Source organism: Ictalurus furcatus, chromosome 3, assembly GCF_023375685.1.
Source record: "Ictalurus furcatus strain D&B chromosome 3, Billie_1.0, whole genome shotgun sequence".
Classification (NCBI taxonomy): Eukaryota; Metazoa; Chordata; class Actinopteri; order Siluriformes; family Ictaluridae; genus Ictalurus; species Ictalurus furcatus.
The window spans coordinates 23,496,524-23,524,300 of record NC_071257.1 but is presented as its reverse complement, the minus strand read 5'-3'; the positions used below and the strand labels follow the sequence as shown (position 1 = coordinate 23,524,300).

At 38.0% G+C, this 27,777-nt stretch overlaps 1 protein-coding gene across 1 annotated transcript; it reads right to left on the bottom strand.

Moving 5' to 3' along the window:
- Positions 1–527: 527 nt before the first annotated feature.
- dtx4b (deltex 4, E3 ubiquitin ligase b) lies at positions 528–25,960 on the bottom strand. Its single transcript, XM_053621610.1, has 9 exons — positions 25,515–25,960; positions 25,076–25,290; positions 15,816–16,893; positions 7,812–7,873; positions 6,749–6,910; positions 6,524–6,585; positions 4,626–4,946; positions 4,444–4,533; positions 528–4,332 (listed from the first exon to the last, which is right to left on the bottom strand). Coding segments are annotated over exons 1-9 (2,220 nt in total). The 5' UTR covers positions 25,517–25,960; the 3' UTR covers positions 528–4,104.
- Between the last annotated feature and the right edge of the window lie 1,817 nt (positions 25,961–27,777).

Genomic DNA, 27,777 nt, shown 5'->3' with positions numbered 1-27,777 from the left:
TTGAAGAAACACTTTATGGGGTGAGTCCTGAGCGTTTATGTGGAAGTAGCACTCATGTCCTGAAATAACACACAACTTTATAAATAGTAATTATGTAATTATGTAAGTCGATCAGTAAATGGTTCATGAAAAAGGTGGTCAGTATCTGAAAAGAGGCTTTGTCTGTACTTCAGACTACTTTTCACTCATTTTAATGTGCCTGTATGTTAAATTCAAATTGTTCATGATTTCAAATAACCGAACATCTTAAATGACTGCTTAAACAGCTGGAAACTGAACCAAAGACTAAATCCCAAATGGCTTAGTACACTACATAGACTGTAACCAGTATTAGAGTAAATGTAGGGCACTAATGCAGGATGTAGGGAGCAATTTGGAGGTCAGACTGTAATATTTATCATGCACAAGACAAAAACAAAGCTGCAGCTTGCAACTTTAAGTATAATATAAATAAACTAGAAGAACATATAATGCACTCTTCGATTGTGCACTGTATTTATTACAAAAGAGTCATAAGAGAACTCAAGCAACTATCACTCATTCTTTATTTTTTATCATTTAATAACATACCTCAAATTGATGTATTTACATTCCCCCAATTACTATTTACACACATGTTGTTGTTTTGATCCTGCATTTATCCAAACTTTCTGCAGTGCAGAAAATACCATTTTAAAAAAGCTAAATGTTATCCATTTCACACACGTTTCCCAAACATAACTGTGAATTACATGAGATTTCTGCTGTTTAGGTGTTAACGGGAAGAGGGAACTGACTCTGCTCAGAGAACAGGACATTTTACACAATCAGAGAATTCTACTTTTAGATTCCTTTTCACAAAGAAAAGACAATGACAAATACAGAAATGTACAAATACAGTGTACACTTTCTGTACACTTCGGAAAGTCTGGGGAGTTCTATAACCTAGTACCGGAAGGTGTGAAATGTTTAACCTGGAATGGGAAGAAATAAAGAAATGCAGGTACTAATGCACTAAATATGTACCGAAAAGAAAAGCATGCAGAAAATAAGAAAATAATTGTACCTTAAATTAGGTCAGAAAACACACCATACATACACACACACAAACGCAATCAAGCGCAATTGCATGCATACAGTAGACACCTGTTCTCACACATGCATGTTTCACTCTTACAGAGACACAATTATGGCACACACTTGGGTCAAAGACAGAATGACAGAACAGGTCAGTTATTGACTGAACACACAAACTGGATAACAGACACGGAGGGTATGGAAGGCAGTGCAGCACAGCTTGGAACACACACACACAAAAGAAAATCCAAATGTATCTTTTAAACTGAACCAGTAGAGGCCACACTTACATTAAACTGCAAACAGATCCCAACAATTCAGTTGTGAATCTAGAACAGGTTTAAATATGAAATTTAAGGGTATTTAGATTTGCAGCTTTAATACACTATATAGCCAAAAATATGTGGATGCCTGACCATCATATCCATATGTGCCCATTCAAAAAACATGGGCATTAAAACTTTAAATTAAGTCCCTACCTAGGAAGGTATTCCACTAAATTTGGGTGTGTGGCTGTGGGGATTTGTGCATATTCATCCACAAGAGCATTAGGGAGGTCAAGGAATGGTGTCGAGTGAAGAGGCCTGGTGTGCAGTCAGCAATCCAATTCATCCCAAAGATGTTCAGTGGAGTTAAAGTCATGGCTCTGTGCATAACTTTCGAGTTCCACACCAACCTTGACAAACCATTTCTTTATGGACTTCGCTTTGAGCACAGGGGCATAATCATGATGAAACAGGTTTGGGCCCTTTGGTTCCAGGGAAGGGAAATCTTAATGCTACAGCATAGAAAGACATCCTATAAAATTGTGTGCTCCCGACTTTGTGGCAACAGTTTAGGGAACACAGACCTATGGGTGTGATGGTCAGGTATCCACATTTTGACAATATAGTGTATTACTGTTTTGAACAACTATCTTTTGATATTTAACTTCCATACAGCTGCTTGACCTTCCATTCTTTCCTTATTACCTGTTTAATATTAATCTCTTCGTATTAAGACTCTTCTACTATACCAACAGTAAACATATTAAAATCCTCCAGCTCCTCTTATAATAGCAAGTGGCTTTTACTTCCATTGATCTGAGTCAGTATGTTTACATGGACAACAATAATCCAATATTAACCAGATTAAGACAATACTCTGATTGATAAACTACCGTGTAAACAGCAGTTTTTTATTACCTTAATCCGACTAAAGTCATAGTCAAAGTAAACACAAATCAAATTAAGACATGTGGAGTATTCCTGTTTTAGTCGCATTATCGACATGCATTACAGACATGTACACACCTTAATCGCTTTATTAACGTCGTGTGGGAGTTTTCACAGCATTTTGTGACAGGAAACGTACACACATGGCAGTGCTCAACCGTTTGACGGCAAACAAGAGAGCACAGCTGCGTCCGAAACCGTGTACTTACCTGCTATATAGTAGGCAAGATACATGTATGTCAGCTACTATATAGTAGGAGAGATACATGTATCTCAGCTACTACATAGTAGGTACATACATGGTTTCAGACACAGTCCGCGGCTTCAAGCAGTCGTCTATTTGCACGTATAGCATGACAAATAATTAACTGCACCTGAAGCGTTCGTGAAATGAAAAATAAAACACCCAAAACTGTATACGGTCCCATAATGAAGACAAACTGTATGTCGATACATGAAATTCTGGAGGGAATGTCGGACGGCATGGCATGGGGATGCAATGAAGTGTGCCATTAATCGATCTATGTTCTGTAACATGTAAAACGGGAACGTGAAAGGAATATTCTAAAAGCGACTCATGTACACCTTAATCACAATATTGTCTTATTCAGAATAAGGACAATAATTAGATCATTGGTGTCCATGTAAACATAGTCAAATGTGCTGTATCATATACAGATTTGTCCTTTAACACTCTATCACTATGAAAAGCCAGGACATTTTAATCATACCCAATACCTCAAAGAGGCAGTAATATATATATTTGATATGGAGAAATTAGGGCTACAAAAAATACATGTAAACCCTAAAAAGGATATTTGACTTAAAAAACAAAAAACAAAAACTAAAAACCAACAGAAATCTTTTTCGTCACTTTTCAGTCCGCACTAAGCATTCACTTACTCTACAGAAACTACACCGTAGGTGTTTACAACTCTGTGACAGGGTAGTTCAACAGACTCAGCACTCTGATCCACACCCACATATCATCGTCCATGACTCTTAAAAAAATAATGCAATAAAGTTTTATAGGAAATAAATCTAATGGAATGGTATTACATGATAACAGCAATCATGATACAAGTTAAGCACTCAGGTCTCATATTATATAACTCAATCTTATGAAATGGTCGTAATAAGGAATGTTTTTAAGGAAATGTGAATTTTTTTGAGGGCACAAGGCTGTCCTCTCACCTTCACACAAGCACACACAGACATACCCCAACCTTCACTACAGCTCTATCACAATGGATACCTAATTTATTAACTTATGAGATGAAAACTACATTCTTTGGCCTTTCGTATTCTCATTCTTCTGCTTAGGCTCCCCACCACAAGTTTACCTTCCCGTACATTTCCAATTTCTCTATTCAGTGTACTTTCTTTTCCTTCTGTTGCTGAACCATTTTCATTTCCTTTCTTTCAATACTCCATCTTCTTAGCTAAAAGTATTAGTGCTGACTATTTATTAATCAATATCAATAAATAAATTAGAGGGCCAGGAATACCTAACCACAGCTCTTATTCATTTATGTATAACATTTGGTCTACAACTGAGCATGTCATTTTTCCGCTCATTCACTCATTAATTCAAACACACAGTCACTCTAGGATGCACACACACACACACACCCACACACACACACACACACACACACACACACACACACACACGCTTTGTGCCTACGAAACCACTTTTCCCAAAACATAAAATTTCCTAAAACCCAACAAAAAAGCCTAATTGTCCAGTTAGCCCCCTCCCATTTTAAGTCCACTTCTCATAGCGTCAACCTTTGTTTGAACTCTATACTCCTTCTCCTATCTGTCCTGTTCTTCACAGCTGCTGTCCATCCTCCTCTGTCATGCCTTGAGCCTTCAGCTCCTCCAAAACATTGTCCAGGTAGCCGGGGTCAGGGTAGCCATGACCTGTGAGGTTGGAGCCAAACTCGGTTTTATGATGGATCTCATTCCAGATGACTGTGTCTGACTCGCCCGTGGTGCTAGACGTACCCACTGAGAAGATCAGCCTCCTGTCCCATGCTACCAATAAAAGTCTTAACACCTATGAATACAAATTCATAACTTTAGTCAAAATGTACTATTACAAAATGCAGAAGAGTGAATCAAACTTTCTTGGCATTAATGGGAAATGAAAGGCTAAGTAGCAACACACCTTCCGTCCTTTCTCACTGTCTGGAAGATAGCAGTGGCGTGGAAACCCTCTTGCTGTGAAAGGCTTTCCTGGGTTTGGGTGCTCAGAGCCCTTCAACAACAAAAAAAAGTTTACATATATAGCATAAATGTCTTACTCGTTGTTAAAAAATTTTTTGGTCAAGCAGTACATGACTATGTTACCTGTATGCCTGGTGGTATGTTGTATATTATGCGAATAGTTTTGCAGTCAGGGTGTCCTGGAAGTGAGTGAGGAATGACGTGGTATTCCATCTTCCCAGGTGGCTGGTTGCCCGTCTTCACACCATAGATCGTCTTGCAGGTGGGACACTGCAAGCTGCCATCTTTGTTGCCGTTGTTGTACATGGCTACCAGGCACTGTAGATGGTACTGATGGCCGCACTGTGTCAGTCGACCCACTGACTCTGCGCGGGACACGGCACCCACACCTGGGCCTTTATAACCAGAAGGGCCAGCCAAAGGCTCCATACAAATAGTGCAGTCCTGAATCAGGGATATTATTTTATTAATAAACAGTATATAAAATTGCATTTATACACTCCTTATACTCTAGCCATATCTAAGTGGTTTTATTCTTTAAAAATGTGCAAGAACACAAACCATTACACAATAGCAATATTTGTAACCTAAGTGAAATCATAAAGACCAAATTTTTCAACTCCATCTTATAAGCAGGGTTGGGAGGGTTACTTAAAAAATGTATTCCGTTACAGTTACAAATTACTTCATACAAAAATTTAATCAGTAATATAATCCAAGTATCACAATATGAAAGTAATGTAGTTTGATTACTTTTGGACTACTTCAAGACCACATATGTAAATAAAGTCAAGAGAAATGCAATATGATCTAAAATATTTTATTTAGAGCTTATTTTAAGCTTAAAAACACGTTCAATGTTTGGATTTGTTTTAAATAAATAAATAATAGATCACTGTCCCTAATGCAGTTAACATTATATCACAAAAGCTAGGGTAACCATATTCTGGTTTTCCAAAAAGAGGACACCCTTTTTTTTGCTTGAAAAAAAGGTGGGTTGGCTTAATAGTGTTTAAAACAGTGTTACTATGAATACAGACTTTAATACAATGAAAAGCCACACTATTAGCATCACATAAATATATATAAATAAAATTGCTTTCACTCTGACCACGTTTTATATTTTTTACAACAATCTTTTGAATGCCCATGGAATAAAATAAAATATCAGATGCCATGAGTCATTCACACATTTGAATGACCATGTAATATGAGGTAATGTGATAACTGGAAATTAAAAATTACCTTATATGGACATGGGCATTGTTTCGACGCCGTACATAACAGCGCTTCACCTTCGCGCGCTCACTGAGAGTAGGCTAACGGTTGAGAGGCAGAATTTGGCCAATAGTTGCTGCAAGCCTTTTAGAATCGACCAATTGGTGTGCGAGAAGGCGGGAATTACAGAGAGAGGTTAAAGCAATGCAAATATGCGCACACATGATGCAGTATTAGACCATAAGCACATCATAATGAAACTAAAGCCGAATCCCGGACATTTTCTCAAATTTAGTTGCTTTTTTAGAGGTTTGAAAAAGAGTACGTATGGTCACCTTAACAAAAGCGTTTCAGAGAACAATTTGTGTTCATTTCTACCAAATTAACTTTGTGCAAAATTTATTTGCGCATGCACCAGGAGGTTGCTCATGTGAGTCACGACTGGCAAGAGAGAACCAGAACTATATCAAGCAGTTGCCTATATTGTGTTATGTCAAAAGATAAATTTCTTCGGTATTAAATGAAAAAACATTTTTAATCCTGATAGTATTCCAATTTTTTACTAAATATACCTGTAATCTGATTTCTTTGTTTTTTGACGTAACTGTAATGGATTACAGTTACCAGTTTTTTATATCCTGATTACATAACGCTGTTATATGTATTCCTCCCCAAGCTTGCTTATAAGCAATATATGGTAAGGTTTATGCGGTTTCTTTAAAAGTTCAGGTCAATGATCATACAAGAGCCAATGCCAGAGCACCAAAAGAGTGAAGAAAGGGTGAGAGAATGATGTGTCATACCTCTTCAGGAGGATTCCTGACTTTCTGTAGGTACCTCTTCACTACCTCCTCTGGAGTCTTGCCTAGAAAGAGAACATTTGTGTTTAAGTAAAATTTAATCTTCTAAATTGTTATATGAGTCTCAGCAATTCTTAACAAACAAATAAATATTATTTGTAATTGAATACTCAAAGTTGTAATCTGTATGTATGTGGAACTTATTTGTGTGCATGTGTTGAGCCTTACCTTTGCGAGCCTGTTTTTTGCTGGTTTTCCGGCAGCAGTGTCCAAGACCGGGGATTGGTTTGATGTCACTCTTGCTGACAGGAGGAGGGTGCAGCACCAGTTTAGGAGGACGTGTCAAACACACAGGTAGCCCTGCTGCACTCATCAGAATACCTGTGATTCCTGGAACACATATACATATAGGAGCGGTATACATACATGGTGAAAAAATGCATCGCAATGCAAAAATGTGTGCAATTCACACTGTGGAAAATAATTATGCATGTAATCCAGTTGCAGCAGAGCTCCCAATCTGTGCATCCTATAGAGTTAAAAAAAAAAAAACCATATAGAGTGCACACTGGTTATGTGATCATGTTCTTCTTTCATGGAGAACCTGCGAGATCTGTACTTGTGAAGTTTGATAGCCCTGGATTGCAGCAACCATCACACATAAGTTATATGATTATACAACCATGTTATAGTTAAAACAAGCTTTTCACTAGCTTTCCAACAACACCAGAGGTTATGGAAATCAAGTATTTGAGCTGACTTTGGAGCTCTATTTCTGCTACACAACTCATTATGTTTCAGTCAATCATTTTCAAAGACCCCAAGTCAGACACTTGGTTTAGTCAATCAAAATTTTGGGGGGAAAATTGTAATGTTTATTTAATTATTTTTAAGATAGTATATTTTGTTTACAATATCTAACCTCTGTGCATAGCATTTTTTTTTATTTCATTGTATACAGACAAAAATGCACATTGTTTTGCACTGTTTATGATTCAGAAATAAAAAAGGGGTCTTTTCATATTTTTCCTTAATTCAAATTTAGTTCAAAATATTCTGAGAATTTAGTAGAAATCATAAAGCCAGTATTGTGAAGCAAATCATGACCAGAGTGTACCATTACACCCATAACATACACTGATTCTGTTTTTTTTTTAATTAACAACTTAAGAATTGCCATTGTTTGACATTTATTCTTGTATCAGTCAGCATGTGTATACATGTCTCTCCCATTTCCTGTACATTTCTTTGTGTTAATACGTCAGTTGTACTTATATTTTTACAGCCTTACCTGCTAAAGCTGGATGGATGGGACTGGAACCATTAAGGTTCTTCACTGGCACTGTTGGCACGCTAAGAGCAACAACAAAAAAAAATCATATGTCATTTCTGAGATATATAAAAACCATTAAACCTTAACATAATACACTAATCAAATGAACTAATGTACATACACAAACAAAGAGTTAAATCATGTTTTTCACAAACTGGCAGGATGTGAACAGATACATTTGACATTGCTGAAATCCCATGTTGGCTGTACTAGCAGACCTGGATTTGAACAATGAAACTTATTATTACAGAGCATTCCAGTTGCTGTGTGTCTATTGACCTGGATTACTAAAACTAGTAAGAATACTAATACCTGTAAATAGTAGCAATTTTTTCGAGTGTGGCTGTCCACATACAGCACTGGTACAGTTGTAACACTGTCCACATAAACATTCTGGTGTACTACTTATTATGCTAATACACTTTGTTTCCATTAACATTTTCCTTATTTTAAAGCGCAAGTATAGTACTTACTGAATATGTGTGAACACAGTCATACTTCTGGTGTATCAATTTCTATCCAAATTACTCAATTAAGTAAAAATAAAAATAACCCTGTTCATATATAATTTTTAAAAAAATACAAAAAAATGGAAAATGTTAAATGTCTGTTTGTGTCTGAATCACATGAAACACATTGTCAGCCAAAGTCTGCATATCTAAAAGTCTTCTGGTTGTCTCCTGCTCTCGTACAGCCCTAATCCATTATTTTCCATCTGGGGACTGACCGGACAACACACAAGCATCACATCTGCAACAGATTGTATGTACGTCACAAGCTAATGCAATAACAGCCCATATAAACACTCTCCTACATTTAGACACACACACACAAGCCTACAGACATATTCAAAAACGTTAGCACCAACAGCTTTTTACAAATAATTGCCAACAGCATATCATGGCTCAGAACTACTCCTTCAAAGGGAGACTTTTTTGGACATGCATTACTTTCAATAATAGGGAGGTATTAGAGAGTTTACATAACAGAGTGAAGGGCAGAATAACAGACTTTGCTGTTCATTTGTGAGGCCATTTAATATGGACCTTGTGACCGATGAGAGAATCCAGATTTTGCTACTTAAAACTGGTTCAGCTGTTATTTTTAAAATTGCAAATGGTCAGTGTGTGGTGTTGACCACCAATGAACATAAGCCAATTGTGGTGACTCCAATTAGCCTTTTTTTTAAATCAGCAGCAGCTTTACAATATTTGGATTAATCATTGCTACAATTGATCACAACATGGAGACGGATCAGGAAATGCATACATTTTTGTACACATTTCAGCTCTTTCCCTTCCTCACATGTGTACATTGATATGGAGGAAGGATGGTGAAAATGGTTCAGTATCATCTTACTGATACCAGTTTAATAAAAAACAGTTAATATAATGTGTTTCAGATGCACAACTTTGTTCTTCCCCACCAGCTATTAAAATTTGTTTAGTAATACATTATCTATTATTATTCATTATCTGTTTATTAATACAACATAGTGTATTAGCAAAGTGCTTAAACTGCATTTTGAATAGCTGGACAGGAGCAATATGAGACAGATAGGTGTTTGGGAATGTTTAGTCACATTTGATCCTTCGTTAATTTAAGAACCGTTAGCTCACGGTCCCAGCTGCCTCACTGATACACAGATGCAAACAAAAGTGTGGACTCCTACCATCATACCCACTGGTTGAGGAGACATAACAGAGCCAATGATGAGTGGATACAAAGATTTGTGTTTTATGTGGTAAGAACAAAGGAGTAGATTGAAACAGGAATATAATGTATAAGATTAACAAACAGGAGGGGGGGTCATAAGCAGTGGTGTAACCTGGCCTAGGCATTCGGGGCTGTAGCCCTGAAGATTTTTTCTTTAGCCCCGAATAATTCTCCACTTGGACCGGTTTGTCACTACGGAACTAAACGTCAGTAAAAGAAGACAGCCTGTAATTTTATGTCTTCAGTGAATGGAGGTGAGACCAATCAGACAGGGTTTGCAATAAAATACCTGGAAATACTCGTGCAGCTCACACAATCAGTGTGAGGAAAAATGGATATACGCTGGTTTTGGTTTGTTTTTTAAACCAGTAAATGGGCTCAACCCGAAACACTAACATCCTCTCATGCTGAGCGGGAAGGTGTGTAAATGTCTGAGTTCGTGAATATGTATAAGTTACGTGAATATGATATGAGCAAAGCATAATGTACTTCGCATGGCACTGTAGCAGCTTAATCCGTACAGTGAGTTGTGCTTCCCCTTGGCTAGCGACTCCAAACTAGCCTAGTCTCATGTTAGATAGTATAGAAGAATTTATTTAATCAGACTTTGGTTTAATAAATATTATTATTATGGAATCCAGCTGGGCCAATCAAAAGTTAAAATAATCATAGTGATAAGAAATGTTTTAATCCCTCAATGGGCAGCTGTGGCTCAGGTGGTAGAGTGGGTTGTCCACTAATCATAGGGTTGGAGGTTTGATTCCCGGCCCACATGACTCCACATGCCGAAGTGTCCTTGGGCAAGACACTGAACCCCAAGTTGCTCCTGATGGCAAGTTAGTGGCTTGCATGGCAGCTCTGCTACCATTGGAGTGTGTATGTGAATGGGTGAATAAGACACAGTGCTATATAAGTGCACACCATTTACCAAAGGCCTAATAATGACTTTGAAATGTATTTCAATCATGAAGTGAGAGTGACAATTAAACATGATTATGTTGTAATAGTACACGGAATATTTTATTAATCAGAAAATAATAAGTGAATATTCATGGAGGTGAAACTAGGACAAATTGATGTAATTCCAGCTTGTGGGAAATCACTGAGCACACATTTCTCACTCGCAATTTGTATCTTTTTCTTCCCAGTTCGCTAATTTGTTATCTGTCATTTCTTAGCATGTATCCACTATTAATGGCAAGCTTTATGAGTGGTCCATTGTTCAAACTGCAGAAGTTAGATAAATACAGATAAATACTTTCACATTAACGGCAATTCAAGGGCAGCAATTGCTTGAATGGTTGGTTCATTATAATTCGTAATGAAAAACACGACAACAACAACAAATCCAAAATAATGCCAAATAGGCGCTTTTACATTTTGCTTTTAAACCAAATCTTCCACCATTGTCTTGTCAGTCAGCTCACCTCACTCTCGTTACGTGATAAATGAAACCTGACTCCTGCTGATCTGTGCTGCGACTCTGACTCATTCGGGTCATGCTGAATTGAGCAGACGCGTTCAGTTTTTAATTGTAGCATCTGCGCTCTAACTGAACAAAATTCTTTTTATTACTATTAAAAAAGCAAAACGACAGTAGGGGCGGTGCTGCGGTGGGCAAGTGATGTAATCGGTGTGCGGCTGAACACCATGTAACACCAGGAACAGCAACTATCGCAGCAAGCCTACCACCTGTGTTAGAGAAGATGCACCAATGTTCAAGGATGTTTGTGTGTGTTAGTATAGTATATTTTCCAAAGCAAATGGTACATGCAAGAAATCAATTGGTACATGTTAAGAAATCAAAATGAGATCTAATCATGTGTGACCAACATATGAGTTATTAGAAAAGAATCAGTCTATTACTCAGAGAAACTAAAATCAAAGTAGGTCAAGCTGGTGTGACTAATGTGTGAAATCACTGAATGCACATTCCTGCATTGGAAAGTGTATCTTTTTCTTCTAGTCTTTCTCTGTCATTTCTCAGAGCAATCTCACTCTCTGCACTTGCTTAGGGAAATTGAGTCTGTACGTAAATAAGTAAAATAGAAACTATTTGAAAGATTAAGCTGGCTGAGCTTGGGCCTCAGTTATAGATAAGATACGAAGAAAGAAACATAATTGTGTCAAGATGATAGAAACATTATTAAAGAAAATAGGGAGAATCCTGCCTAATTAGATAAATTTTTTATGACTGTATAAAAGCATGAGCATTGATTATATTTGTCAGATGATCTGCAGACATCACGGCTTTTATGATCTTTCAATAAAACTCTATTTTTTATTTCCAGAACCCCTTGACTCTGAGGGGTTTTACGTTTGCAAAGGTGATTTTCCATGACAATATTCAAAAATTTTAAATTTGATCGGTTTGGTAGTCTTGCGCTGATAACACCCGAGTTTTATGATAAATCCACCTTTTTGTTGGATCTATTACAGCCTTACTGTGTTTATACTCATGCTCTTGCTATTACTATTCCAACTCAAACTTTCCAACTTGTAGATTTATCAATTTATGGTATTTTCCAATTGTAGTGTTTTTTTTAAAGATTGAAAGAGTTGTCGGAAGCGTAGTGGTGGTGACGTTGAAGTCATGTGACCGTGGTGTAGTTCATTTATAACCTAACATTAGCTTTTTACTTCTGGCGATTGTACTTAGGATTCGAAATTCATAAAAGTTGTGTTCATTTGTGAAGATTATCTTGATGAACAAAACATGTAAAAATCATAAACTTTTGTTGGTCACAGAGCTTATTTTCTGTAATAATCCAAAAGCCAATGGAAAAATCCTATTTTCTCACAATAGAATTACCTCTTGAGAAAACAGCTTTTGGTTATGTCAAGATCACGAGAAAATTAAGTCGAGATCATGAGAAAACACCAAAGGAAAAAAAATTATAATGCATGGCTGCTTAGGGCTTCCATAGGGCTCAGCCCCTGATGATTAACAGTTCAGCTAACGCTACTGGTAGTAAGTAAAGAATAGCAGCATGAGATTAACAAGTATGGTTGCCTGCTGTTAACAAATAAGTGCTTGCTGTACAGCTTTTATATGAAATGCAGACTGCATTCTTTCACTTATATCAAAGTCTTTAAATAGACTCACTGCTACTCAAACAGAGAGATACTTTACAAATGTATATATAGCCAGTGATAAAACAATTAGCAGAATTATCTGATTCCTTTTCCACCTTCCGTTATTACTCACACCTCTTGTTTTAATTGCAGATAATTGAATCATTAATTCAGCACTGAATAAAAACTTAAGAGACAAGAGTGTTCACAATTGTTGCAGAAAGCCATCTGCAAAAGTGTGAATCAAATTACACTTAATAACAAGATAATAATAATTTGACAAATATGAGTGGCCAGAGATTGTTATTGAAAAAAAAATATATTGTTCTTGGAAAAGAAAATTGCATTTAGATCCATGTCTATACAAGAATGGTTTGAGATGAAGATTCAGTGTTAATGATAAGGCCCAAGTTCACAGACTATTTAGTTTTGCAATTATCTAAACTATCAGATGACAAATATAACCATCAGCAGTCAAATGTTTCATTCTATGTACTGCTAATTTAATTTCAGACATGATTAAATAAAAAAATGGTCATATTATAGATACAAAGCTGTAGCTCTACAAATAGAGCATTGTTCATAACATTTAAAGCAAAAACCAAACAAAGCTTTGCGGTTAGTTGGCATTCAGCATCAGCGTCAGAACGAATCTAACGCGAGGTCATAAGGCTTCCCACAGAGGGGCAAACCCGACCATTTAACAACTGAATCAGGGAAACAGAACTGTATTGAGAAACAAGCAAGCATCTCAATATGACAAGATACTTTCTCATTCTGTCTTTCTTTCACACACACAAACAGCTATGCTGGTTCGCGATAACACGTAATCTTGAATGGATCCTTCACCATTATCATAATCTCCACTGACCAAATCACATAAAAACTCCCTTTATTTCAATTTATACTTGTTAAGACGGTTCCAGTTTTACATTTATTCATTTACATTTATTCAGTTTTAGCCTTCATCTGTGAGGGTCTAAATAAGCCTTATTGTTTGGACAGGTGGGGGAGGAGAGAGCACTTTAGAGAAGCCCAACATTTCAGTGTGGAAACACATGGACACACCCAAACAATGGGAATCGAATTCATTCCATTTTCTACTGGTTTAACCTAAATATCACAAAATACCTGCCTCAAATTTATTGGAAAACACTAAGAGAATATGTCTTTGTTCATGTTTAAAAATACTTTACAGTTTCAGTACACTGACACAAGAGGAGGAAAATCAGGATTATACTATATCACTATATCTGGTGTAGTAAATGAAGACACTGGAAATTCACCAATAATTCATGCTTTGTAGATTATATGTTGTGTGTCCATAAGACCAACATCAACCTAATTAGAAAGCATTCAGGGATTATGGTTTCCTAGAACTACAAAGATAACATATTTCGCATATTAATTTTCCTCTGTTCTTCTCAGCAGGTATTTAACCAAAGCTTACTTTTCTGCAAGTTTTACCATGAGCAGTGGAAGGTGTGTATATGTGTGTGTTATAACCTAAGGAACAGTTAACTACAATAATTTTTGTTCACTTCCATTTGTTTTAAGGTTCCCTTGCTTTTTATGAATGAGACGAGCCAATAAAACCACTTGCTGATGATCATTTCAGGCCGCTAATTCCCTGTTCCCTACTGTGCTCAAACATCATTTTCTGTGGAACATTCCTTGTTGGCTTTAGCCATTATTTTATTTCCACAGGTTCTAGATAATCACGTTTTACCAGCCTTCCATTAGTAACCAGTCAGTCGCTGCATCTCTCCTCCCCAAAAGTGTGTATTGTACTCAAAGCTTCCCAAAAACTCATAACTCAAGATAGGCGTAGTAGTACAATATAATAATGATTGCACTTTTATCCCTTCACATACACATGCACACACTTAATGGAAGCTGCATTGTGTTGCTAATGCTGACTAGGCTTTGCACCATGACATTAAAAGGTTACCATAGAAACCCTAGAAGAACACACAATAGGGGTGGGGGTGGGGTAAAAGCCTGGGAAGTGGGTGGAGATGAGAGGGAGAGACAGAAATGTGGGAGGTGGGCAGACCGAGGGAGGTTCAGTCCCCCTGCCAGACTCCTTTCACAATCCTCTTTTCAGAGTTTTTCCCCTTCACTTACTTCAGCTTCATTCCTTCACTGTTCAAATGCTCAGTTCTGTCCCCAGATGGTCATCAAGCCGAGACATGCTGGATGATTTAGCAGTGTGAGAAACACACTCCCCCACACTGCACTCCATCAGTGTGCACACATAAACATGCAGCCTACAAACACTCCCCCAATCATTTTTCCTCTCACACACACTCACACATACACACACAGCAATAAGAGGTATAGATATTGACATGCAACAAGTCTGTACCCAGATATTCACAAATGTGCAACATGTGCAAGACAGCCATATTAACTGCACACACACACACACACACACACACACACTGTTGCATGCCTGTGTCAAAACCTAGGAAACGGAAATGAGACCATGAGAATCTCTTGGTTCTCTAAACCATAACCAGAGATGCATGACAGAAGAACAATCACAACGTTCACAAGTAAAGTTGTTACTGTTTAAAATTTTCACAGTATGATAACCTGGTCTAAGAACATCACAGTTATAATGGTATCACGTTATTAAGGATCATGATGCGATCATACACCATGACTAAACCTGAAACCGTGACACTGTAACAATAGTACTTCACAAGCAACACCACCACAACTCATCTAATCACAATGAAAGAGCACTAAGACAGGGGCAGATTTAAAATGATGCAGAGAATTTAACCAATCAACAAAACTTGTTTCTTCTGCAGAGGAAGAATCTGTAGGTATTTTTTCTGTGCATTATGCTGTTATAAAGCACTGTAAGAACAAATTAAACATATTCCAATATCTTTAAAGAAATGTACTGATGTTCTCAAACTGAATTAATGACTTGGCCTGCAGAGGAACCCAATTAACAATGGGTAATTTTCTCAAACTACCCAACCTGGCCTGCTAACCATTAGGAATTAGGTTGACACTGTCAACAGATGATAGTATTGCAGCCTGGCAACCAGGAAAAGAAAGTGAAAAACGTGACCTAAATAGTACATAAATATGAAGCTATTTTGCATCAAGGGAAATATTATGCAGTGTAACAAGACAATAGGAGCCATTTCTCACCCAGAGGCAATGAGTGCCCGGGATTGTGCCATGGCAATTCTTTGTAGCGCTGGCCGGCTCAGCCCTGCCAGACTGGCACGAGGGGGCAAAGGAGCGGCACAGGCTGCAGATCGCTGAGGTGGAACGGCTGTTGATGCTGACGATGAGGATGAACTTGACGTGCTGCTTGTAGCCACAGTGATAAGTGTTGCAGTTGGCACTGATTGAGAAGAAGATGTTGTTGAGGTGCAGCTTGGCATAGATAAAGACTGCTGATGTGATGCTGGTGGAGGTGGTGGAGGGGGCAAAGATGGAGGAGGTGGACGATTGGAGGACAGTGAAAGAGTGGCAGTGTTTGAGGTGAGCATGGACAAAGACTGAGCAAAAGCAGCAGCATTCTTGCGCTCTTGTGAGAGGGAGCGGTTCAAGGACAGCCCATGAGGCAGTGTTTGCGAGTATGAATTTGATATGGATGAGGTTGTAGAGGAGTACGGAAGTGTCCCTCTGCTGGAATTAGGACTGAGTGCTTTTGTGGGTGGCAGTCTGCGTCCTAGTGTTTGTGATGCCATGGCATTTGCTTTCACACTCAAGACAAGCATGCACTGTTGGCAGGCACACGGTTGTCCAGGAGGGGAAATAGATGACATTGAAAGTGTTCCACTAGGGTAGAGTGGACCACCATTTCCACTTGAGCTAGATCCAGAAACTCCAACTCCCAGAAGTGCTCCAGTTGAACCTCCACCTGCAGTGCCTCCACCACCAGCAGCCCCTCCAGGCCCAGTGCCCCAACCTTGGGAGGCTTTTGGCAATGGTCCAGAGACAAGCGGATAGGTCATGTCTGAGCGTCTCTGGATGCGGCGGCGCCTCTGTGTTTGCTGATTGATCTGAGTCATGCTTTGAAAGTCCACGAGGTAGCAGAAGCCAAGCGGTGCCAGATCCAACCATGGCTGCTGGCGATCCCGTGCCGCCTGCAGGGCGATGCACACCTCCATGTCGTATGGTGTCCAAGAACCCGCATCATTCTCCCACTCCCACTGCCAGCCCTGACCTGGTGCTGAAGTGGGCTCATAGAAACTTCTACGTACTGGCCTTAAAGTACCTGTAAGTAGGAGAAAGAGAGGTCAGAAGTGATTAATTTAACTGTTCCACAAACTATTTACCAGTAGATCATTCATTGCTTTGTTGACTTTGTTAAGGTAAACACCACTGGAGATACTAGCTAAAGGCCAAAATCTAGACAATGTGCTGGTTGTCTAAGGAAATTTAACCAGCATTGCAAAATGATTCAAGATACAATTTTTATTAAACATTTTTAAATTATTTTTTAGTTTTTAGTTTTAATTAGAGAATGATATAACTGTATATAACTGCAATAACTGTCCAGAGTTCTTAAATATCTTTGTTAAAATAAGTATAGGATAATAAAAAGGCCTATAATAACATAATAATAACATATTATTACAGTTAAACTACTTAACTACAGAATACTGTTTCTATCTCAAAAAAGAAACGAGAAACAAAACAGGTTTTGGTCTACAGTCATGCAAAATCCCAATAATTGGTTGTACGTGAATATGCACAACAGATCAAACTAGTTCTTGTTTGTATATGGGCATACCCAGATCAAACACACTCAAACAGTGGTTCAGTTGCTACTCAACAGACAGAATAGTGAGATAAGTAAGCTACACAGTCACAATTTAAAAAATAAAAAGTGTCCATTAGACCCATTGAAAACATGCCATGTTTCTTGATGTATTTTTTTCTTGCTCCACTTTACCTGATCAGAATGAAACTGCAAATTAAGATACAGCAACTTGGTATGATTTGATTCTCTCCAAGTGTTTCCATGCTCATCTCATTAGCTACTAGTCTAGACCATAATCACTTGCCCTACTCTCCAGTGATCTTTGTGTTTGGTAAGATAACCTTGTTTTCTTTTATTACCAGATGAATGTAACAGTATTCCCTTGATCAGTATGCGTCTATTTCTCATCCTCCCAATGAGTCAACACTACTGTTGAATGGGTGAACTTTAAGAGTGAATGAAAGGCCTTCAGGCCTCCAACAGCAGTTTGCTGTGATAGTAAACAAAGCCTTCACACCTATCTGTAAGCATTGCTCATGCTCAAAAGCCAGGACGTTTTAAATATTCATTTCACATGTTTCAAAACAGTACAGCTTTACCATACCAGTAAACTGATTAGTAACTGGGTTTTTAAAGTATTTTTCTGTTTGGAAATGGACTGGAACTGGAGACACACAAAAAGCAAAAAATGCCAATGAATGTAGTTCTGAAAAAGGAACTCACTTACATAAAAAACATTGTGTTATTTACCCTTGGTGGACTTTCTGTGCATGTTCTGGTTTATACAATATTTCATTTTGGATATTCACAAACTCCTAAAGTGGATAATAAATCTTAGGTTCTTTTAAATTCACAAATTCAATTTAATTTTAATTAACTTGGTTGTTTATCAATAATGGCTAAATATGAGATCCAAAATACACACTCAGGTTTAAAAAAGAGAAAAAACAGGGGAAAAATTGTGTCTGTTTGCACCATCTCTATTCCTATTTTAAATATACATGTTACTGTTCCTTTTCTCAAAAACATATCTATACAGCCAAATGAACTGGATGTGCAAAACGTACACAGTGGTCACAGTGGTAAAGTACAGTGGACAATAGATTTTGTCTGCTGACAGCAAAAAAATATTTAAGTGACCCTTCAAAGACTCATTTTGAAAATATATATATATCCCCCCATAATGCTATAAACTATATCAAAAAATGTTCATGTCTACTTTCATATGCCAATCAATGTGCCCTCAGTGATAATGGGAGAAAAACCGCATCTGTATATGGATGTCTGTATCAAATGTGCGCGTGTGTGTGTTTGTGTGTATGTGTGTGTGTGTGTATATGTGTGTAGAAGGTCAATGCCTTAGTATATCATATAGTGTGACATTAGGTTCAGGATCCCAGGACCTCTGAGGCGAGACAAAGCCTGAAAGCAGGTGTACAGAGATGTCCATCTGTTCAATTGTGATCAGCGCCTTGCTTTTGTGACCCCCTGTTCCTCTAAGCCACTTTTCACATGCTGACTGGGTGAACACTTTATCTTGCTTTATTGCAATTCAAGCAGTAAAAATTTTGAACTGAAAACTTTTATAGCATTAGAAACTATACTATGCTGGAGAAAAACACACAGAGAGACCATCCCTTTTCTAGTATGACTGAAAATCTGTTCAAACACAAAGATACAGTGTTCAATAGAGGGAATGAAATAAAGTGACTGTAATAGGCATGGCAAACAAACAAACTGAACTAGTTTGCCCAAAATATAGCCCAAAATAATCTACGGGCACTATATGATTGTCACAAGTGAATTCCTTTTAATTTACTTAAGTTAGTTCTATAAAGAATGAGTTATAATATGTTTATCATCACTCATTCAACTTTCTTAAGATTTTCACTACTAACTGTGTTGCACAAAACTTTTTAATAACTTTTACAGACAGGACTCTGTAAATGTTTTTCAATCCCATGCTCTGAAAAATCTCATTGTTTCATCACGTACAAAAGTAGTGCTGGAAGTGAAAGGAGCCAATAAGACTGCGGCCTTCAAGATATTATAGGTTTTGAACAGAAAAATGTGCAAAATGGATCCCATGGGATATGGTGCATCTAATACTGATACTAGCCTTGCATTAGCTTTGAAAAAGTCCAAATTACTAGAGAGATGGTGGAAGATCACCAGCCAATGAGCAGTGATGACAATAAACTTAAGTATACTATATTGTGATTTAAGATATTTTTTGGCCTTAACAAGAACAGAGTGCCTTTATTCAGATATCCTTAGGCTTTAAAATAAGGGCAAAATGTCAGCAGTTCCCAAATAAGTAATACTATGTCATGGGAAAAAGAGAAATTCAACTTTCTGAGGAACAAAAGGAAATCTGTGGTGTCATCAGTAATTGTAGTTGAATAACACTGCCCAACAAACCATAAAGTCTGTAATTTACATTATAAGCCTTATAAACAATGCTGCGTGGTTTGTGGCTCAATTATAATCCAAGTTTTTTCGAAAAAGGCATTCACAGCTTGTCAACAACAACCCATACCACAACCATTTCATTGGTCACATTTACATATGTGAAATAAATATATATTTCGACATTTAAATGCAAAATTACTATGTGTGTGTGTGTGTATGATCATACATGCATATATATATATATATATATATATATATATATATATATATATATATATGCATGTATGATCATAGGCCCATTTTTGCATTGAAATAAATATGAATCTTAATGAAATCAGTTCTCCTTGTCCCTTAATTCATTACTCATTGCTCACATTCAGATTTTTTTCTTCTATTAATTTAATTTATTTTTTCTCTTTTTTCTACTTGACAATGACGTGTGTGAAACAGTATATGTCTAGGAAACAGCAAACAAAGGCTCCTCTGACAATAAACAGGGGTGGAGGATTTAGTAGAGAAAGATGCAGAAAGGAAATAAACAGACTAACCCAGATCACAGAATAAAAAACATTAGCAGAAAACCAAATTCTAACTCTGTGCTCTCCTCAAAGCAATCACATGAAAGTGATTAGCAAAAAGGAAACCTAACCCAGCTTAGCGTGTGTCAGTGTGTACACATTCATGCATGAATTTGTCTGTGTGCACGCATGATTAATCTCTGGCTTTCACTGGAAAACACGCGGGGCCCAGGGCTGTTGAAACTCTGTACAGCCTGTTGAGCAATCAGAAGGAGAAACTTAAAGCACCTCTGTTTTCTTCTTCTGTCCCCATTTCCAAATTATTCCCCTAACCCCCCTCTCAGTCCCTGCGTAGCACTTCTCCCCCTTGTGTGTCTTTGTCCTGCATTTTTCAACTTGAAAGTGACCCATCTCCCAGGCACATGTTTGCAGGAGAAACTATCCTAGATTAAGCTTCAGCATTTGTATGTGTGTGTTTGGTCCAGTTTTCTTATTTTGTTAAAATATGGCATGGATCTTGCTGATTTGGACTGGCTGAGTATTATGGAGACTCTAGCACAGTTGAATTATATCTTTAACCCCTTTGACAGATAGAGTTAAAGAGCTATGTTCCTTCTGTTTCAAAATGATTGGCATATGTGTATTTCTTTTCTATAACTCCTGGCAGTAATGCTGTAAAAACGAGGATTCCTTAAGCATCCTATTTTTAATGAAACTGGTGTAACTGGTTTTGAATGTAACTGACTGTTTTATGCCAATTTCTCATAAGGCACTTAACTCCCTGTGATTAAAAATGCTAGAATGACAAAAACAGGTGGAAATGCTTACTAATCATTGGTGACAGGCAGAAATTATTATCCCATGGCCTAATGCATTTTGAATTGCCCGCTTTGAGTGTCACTAACTCCTTGATAACATTATCAGATAAGGCACTTAATTCTCTGTTATATAAATGCTAAGCATGACATTTCTTCTTCTTCTGTTTTTTTTTGTGTACTTTTCAAGTTTAAAAAACACATTATTAATTTATAAACATCTGTGACTGAACTGGAGCACTGTGCTCTTTGTGCACACTCTACCAATGGTTAAAATATTATACGTTAGTTTTATTATCTGTCTGTAAAAAGACTTAACAGCCAAGGTCCTTTATGGATATTGTAGTAATAGAGAAGACATTTTAGATTATTACTTCCTACACAGACTAATCTCTGACACCTTAAAGACTTAATAAGCCGGAAAAGTGTCTTCCCTCTCTGGATTGGGTCATTTCAGCAATTACACACAATGGTGTTCAACTGGGAACGATCAGGTCCATACTACTCTTTCTTTCATCAGGGACAGGTATATCTCTCTTTTGTCTTTTAACAATGTTGTTCTCTGATCACATAATTAGCAGGCTCACTACAGCTAATCTTTCTGTCTTGGTAAATTTCTCCCCTCCTGTTTGCTCTGCGGATTCTGTCCCACGCTCTCCACTCACATCTGTTCCTACGATTCAACAAAGAGAGTGGGTGATGGTTTCTTTTCCAACCACCCTTCACTCACAAATGTTTGTAGCCCCCCAACCCCCACTCAAAAGCTGACTTGTGTTCCCTTTCTCTGCCTCTGTGCCTTTCTGTCTTTCCCACAATAAATCCAAACTCAAGGCAAAATTCCCACAAAAAAAGCAATCAAAAGGCAAACAATATATAGAGTGCTGATGATTATGATGCTTCCTAATTAAAAACACTCTGTGCCCATACTGTTTGAAATATTGTTTCACTTTTCATCTGGTCTCTCCAGTCTCCTTACTGCGACTCATTTTGTCTCGTCCATTTTCCCTCCAGAGCAACAGCTGCATAAGTAAGACTTGTACTAATAGGACAAAATGTGGCTTGAAGAAAAACAGCTGTTTTATGGTGTCAAATTTTTCATTCTCTCTAACATGATAGACCAGGGGTCATCAACTGGTGGACTGTGGTTCGGATATGGACCCAGCATGCCTTATGCTTTATTATAGCATGTCTAACCAAGTACTAGGAAAAGACTGTTAAAAAAAAAAAACAGCCGTAGTTCAGCAATATATATTTATACACATTTATATATATATATATATATATATATATATATATATATATATATATATATATATGAGACCAACACAACATGTGTTAAATTATTGTCCAATTTTCCAGTCATGCTGTGGACAGGGGTGCCAACATCGTCATTTAAATCTAAACTCCCAATTCTAAACTCCCCAAAGTTTTGTGATTGTGACAGTGGAGTCAGAGTGCTGAGACAAGGAAACAAAATGCAGACAGGTAAGTTAGTGTTCATCACTATTAAGCATTAATGCTGCTGAAAATGCTTTGCCAAGTTTGTGATATTTAGGCACAAAGATCCAGAAAATGTTGTAACTCAGCAAGTGATGGGTAAAGTTAATTACTGTCACAGCATCAAAAGTGAATATCATTTACTCAGTATTGGCATTACACTACTAGTTCATGTGCTTATGCTGGCTGTGATATATGGACTGAGGTTATTCGATAATTCTATTGGTCTGCATCCTATCTGATACTCCAAGTTAGGGTAAGCTAGGTGGATGCTTTCACCAATCACAGTAAAAATGAGTGATGCTAACCTAGACACTCATTTGAGTTAATAACATTACTTCAACATAATACAGAGTGTGGGTTAACGTTAACAACATTTAGAAAGGGTTTTTTGACAAGGTAATCTGTATCAATTAGCATTAGGAGGATGGGGCTAGGGCAATGTTTCTTCATGTATTCGGTGAATGTTAATGCTGGTTAGCAGGAACAGACAGTCAGTGGCTAAAGAAACGTAGATATCTAGCTAGCTCAGTAATGTCGAGGCCAAAAGTTCTTCACAAGGTTGAGGTGACAAAAAGAGTGAGTAGGGTTTGGGTTGAAATGCTTTCCACTAGCTTTACTGTAATGTAGATTAACTTAATTAGGCTGAACAAAAGTTTGGCGGTGAGGCAGGAAAATAAATATTCGCAAGCTAACTAGATTTTCATGGTGAGTCTACGGCACCATTTTTTTCATTGGGAGAGTGGACATCAAATTTGCAAAATTACACAATTTGTGGTTCTTTAACACAATTTCCCAATTGAAGCCCAAAGACATTTGTCCATATTTTGTAGCTAACAACTAACCAGCACTCTTTTTTGCTCTTTTACAACTTTTCAATTGGAAGGGAGTGGGACTCCCAATACACTTGTAACAGTCTTCCAAGATCACAGGGAGATTAGTAAGAAGATGCATCAACTGAACACCAGTACAGAAATTCTTTGTTTGATTGTTAATTTTCCATCCATCCATTTTCTATACCACTTATCCTACAGGGTCAAGGGGAACCTGGAGCCTATCCCAAGGAGCATGGGGCACAAGGAGGGGTGCCAATCTATCGCAGGGCACAATCACATACACATTCACACAACCCATTCATACACTACGAACACTTTGGACATGCCAATCAGCCTACCATGCATGTCTTTGGACTGGGGGAGGAAACCGGAGCAGCCAAAGGAAACCCCCGCAGCACAGCGAGAACATGCAAACTGCACACACACACACACACACACACACACAAGGCCTTGGCAGGAATCGAACCCCCAACCCTGGAGGTATGACGTGAACATGCTAACCACTAAGTGCACCCATTGTTAATTTATGGCGAGAAAATTGTAATTGTTTTGCTGTTGACAAGAGTTTGCACAACGTGTGTGCATGTGTGAATATTGTATGATTATATCTGCATTTTAAATCTGTCAAATGTTTTAATGATGGATTAAATCATTGATTGGCTATTGATTTTAATAAATGTCACCTGAATTTCATGCAATTGTTTGTTTATTTTTGTGAACACTTTAGTAGAATTTTACCATACAGTCTAATTGCATTTTAGGATAATTTCAGAAAAAAAAAAAAGAAAACTAGAAATAAAACATCTGTGTTATCACTTACACATCTTTGTGAAGCAATATCTAACACACAGAATGTGTTAAATGTGCTAACACACTTATTGTGCTGAAAGCACACATAATGTGTTGTCCACAACTAGACACGCATAATTTGTGTTATTTTTTAACACATTTGTTTGTAGTCAACAGTTGTAGCATGTAGCACCATTACAAAACAAAACATAAGCACGTCAAATAGTCTTCTTTATCATCATAAACTAATCACTAACGCTTAAGCATTAGGAAATAACTTTTGTCGCCACTAAGCCACGTTAGTTTCTTATGTTGTCCTATGTAAGCAAGAATTTTTTATGTAACTTTTTTTAATGTAACAAATTCCAGCTGAACATCCGTGTGGTAAAACAATGCAAACACAAAAAACCGCAAGTTCACTGCAACTTCTCTGTTATTAAGTATCAACTTGTCATGACTGTCACAGCTTACTGGAAAGGGTGTGAACTACAACTCTACTGAACTGTTGCAACACATGACCGCTAACATGACAAAAGCAACCGACAAAGCAGTGTCTTACTGAGACCTGAGAGGAGTGTTTCTTGCGCTCGGACCACTTCGCACATCAAAGTCTAGACGACGAGACTTGTGCTAAAGTGCGTGAGTGGTAAGTAAGTATATCTAAAATTAAAACCTAACACAAGAACACAGCTTCGCGGTTTGGACTCTATGAGAGTTTCTGGATTATTAAAAACGTTCAAAGAAAAAAAAAGACACGTTTTAAATTTTCGAATTAGACCCTACACAGCGCTGAAAGAATCCTTCGTTGAGAGCTCCTTTATCTCACCTGTGTCCTGCCTGAACTGATGCATTGACTGTAAGTCGATGATGTAGGGCGAGAGGCGGCTGTCTGCTTGGCCTAGCACGACGCTCCCTCCCCGGGATTCGCTTCGGATCACCGTCTCGATGTGATGAGACACAGCAGGGCTGTAGGGCCTCCAGCGGCCGTGCTCGTTCAGCCATTCCCACACCACCGCGGCCGAGGCCAGCAACATTGTGTCCCTGAAAGCACCAAATGTATCGTAAAACACACTCTTCTGATTTCAGGCCACCGCACAAACAGCTAGAAATTCTCGAGACTCGACAGGCACCGAAAACAAAACAAGCCCAACGAAATCACTGCAACACACTGTTCAAAAATGTACCATGTATACTAGAAAAAGCGTACAGAAATCCTGTTAAACACATACTACCGCCATACAAAATGACTGAACTGGTTCACTCACATTTACTTAGCTCACGGCACGCTATGGAGAAAAAGAGCAGCATCTGGGTAAAAATCTCCGTCTGATTTTCATGGTGGCAGCTCCGTTTAAGTGGCGTCAGTAATAAGCGATTAAAACAAGCATCAGGTAAACCATTCATCCGAGTCATTCGTGTATATCCACATTTACACCGATTCGGGTTTCCCGTCCATCACAGCCGACGAGTCGGTAGTGCAGTGGCTCGTATCTCCTAAGTGCGTTGACATGTAGCTCAGCCCACTCCGCGCGTCGCTGCTCCGAACAGGAGGAAACGCGCCGAAATGAACCTCCAACGCCTTTACATTACTGACACAGGAGCATATACACCACCGAGTCCGAACATGTCACCAAACACCAACGGCTCTAGACACATCTGCATAAATCTTGCCCGCCTTCAGTCTTTCACACACGTAAAAGACAAACCGGTTTAGCTGGTCTTGTTTGTTGTATTTTGGTGTCCCCAGAAACGAATTCGTTGAAATGGGACTTTCAGACTATAGAGCAGTTACGCTGGAAGTGTAGGAGAACAAATAACAGACTAGATGGGACCGCTTTAGCAATGGGCACCTGAGTCCTAAATTTTACCATTTAGAAGAAAAAAAATAGCAAGTTGTTTTCAATCATCATGGCACTAACCAGCATATCTTCTTTTTTTTCAGGAGAGAATTCGTAGGCTACATGAAGAAGAAGAAGAAGAAGAAGAAAAAAAAAACTGCTGTAACTACTTGACTATCATGTTCATGGTCAGGGTTGATCCAGAATTTATCCCAGAGCCTAGTTGGGAATACATCCTAGATGGGCTGCCAGTCCATTGCAGGTCACTATGCACACACACATTCAAACAGTCATTCATGACCAGGGCCAATGTAGCAATGCAAATCCACCTACCAGGGAGATTGGAGGAAACCAGAGAACCTGGGGGAAATCCACACAAATATAGATCTCCACACAGACAGTAACCCGAGCTCAGAATTAAACTTGGGCAGCAATGCTACCCCCAGAACTTCTGTGCCACCTATTAGACTACATATACTTAGTTAATACTTTTACATGTGTCATACCTACACTCATTGGCCATTTTATGAGACAAACCTATCATACAGGTACACTTTGTAGACATACAGTTACTGACATACTGAAGTACTTGCGTAACCTGGCCTGGGCATTTGGGGCTATAGCCCCAAAGATTTTTTCTTTAGCCCCGAATAATGCTCCACTTGTAGCGGGTTGTCACTTTGTAACTGAACATCGGTAAAAGATGATGGCAGTGTTGTAATTTTGTGTTGTATTTTATCTTCAGTGAATGGAGGACAGATCAATCAGACAGGGTTTACAGAAAAATACATGGTAATACTTGTGTCTGATTGGCTGACAGGTATCAATTCTGCCAAACATTAGCTCACACAGTCAGTTAATGTATCAGCAGAATTGCTGTTAACTGGATATTTTTGGTTTGTGGACTGTAACCTAGCAATGACAAAAGTACTTTGGAACGGTTAACTCCACTTGGAATGCTGATCCTCACTGTACATATTGGTGTCTGCATCAGATTTAACACCACACTCAATTACCACACCATTTAGCTTAGTTTGTAGTGTTCTCCACAAGATTAGAGGATGAATTCAGAAAAACTTAGAAAAATTTGAGAGGACAGGAAAACTCGTGATCTATCTTCATAGATTGCCTAGCTAAAAAATGAGGGTTGTAGTTTTTATCTAACATTAGTATATATGTAGCTGTGTTTATGATAAACTTTGGCACATCTGTACTAATCTGTAATAAAACTATAGTGGCAGGTGCATTTTATCAATTGTAATTCATTAAACTGAAATATAAATAAAATGCATGTTTTATGACTATATTTCCTAGGATACACTGCATGTTATGTGGGTAGTGGTGAATCAATAATGAATTATAACTGATGATAATCGTTTTATGATTGTTGCATCAATTCATTTCAATTGTTGCCTTTTAAACTGATGCATCAATCTAAATCATCAGATCGTTACACCTCTAATAAACAGGGCTGTTCATATACACTCATGGAGCACTTTATTAGGAACACCTGTACACCTACCCATTCGTGCAATTATCTAATCAGCGTCATGTCCAATCATGTGGCAGATGTGCAATGAATAAAATCATGCAGATACAGGCCAGCAGGTTCAGGTAATGTTCACATCAGCCATCAGAATGGCGAAAAAAGTGATCTTAGTGATTTTGACCATGGAATTATTGTTGGTAC

What these genes read in the sequence shown, in the direction of transcription:
- dtx4b (XM_053621610.1), bottom strand. An exon ending in CGGGCACTCATTGCCTCTGG is followed by an intron (nt 7,874 to 15,815) that starts GTGAGAAATGGC and finishes TGTTGCTCTTAG; the next exon opens with CGTGCCAACAGTGCCAGTGA. An exon ending in CATCCATCCAGCTTTAGCAG is followed by an intron (nt 6,911 to 7,811) that starts GTAAGGCTGTAA and finishes TATGTGTTCCAG; the next exon opens with GAATCACAGGTATTCTGATG.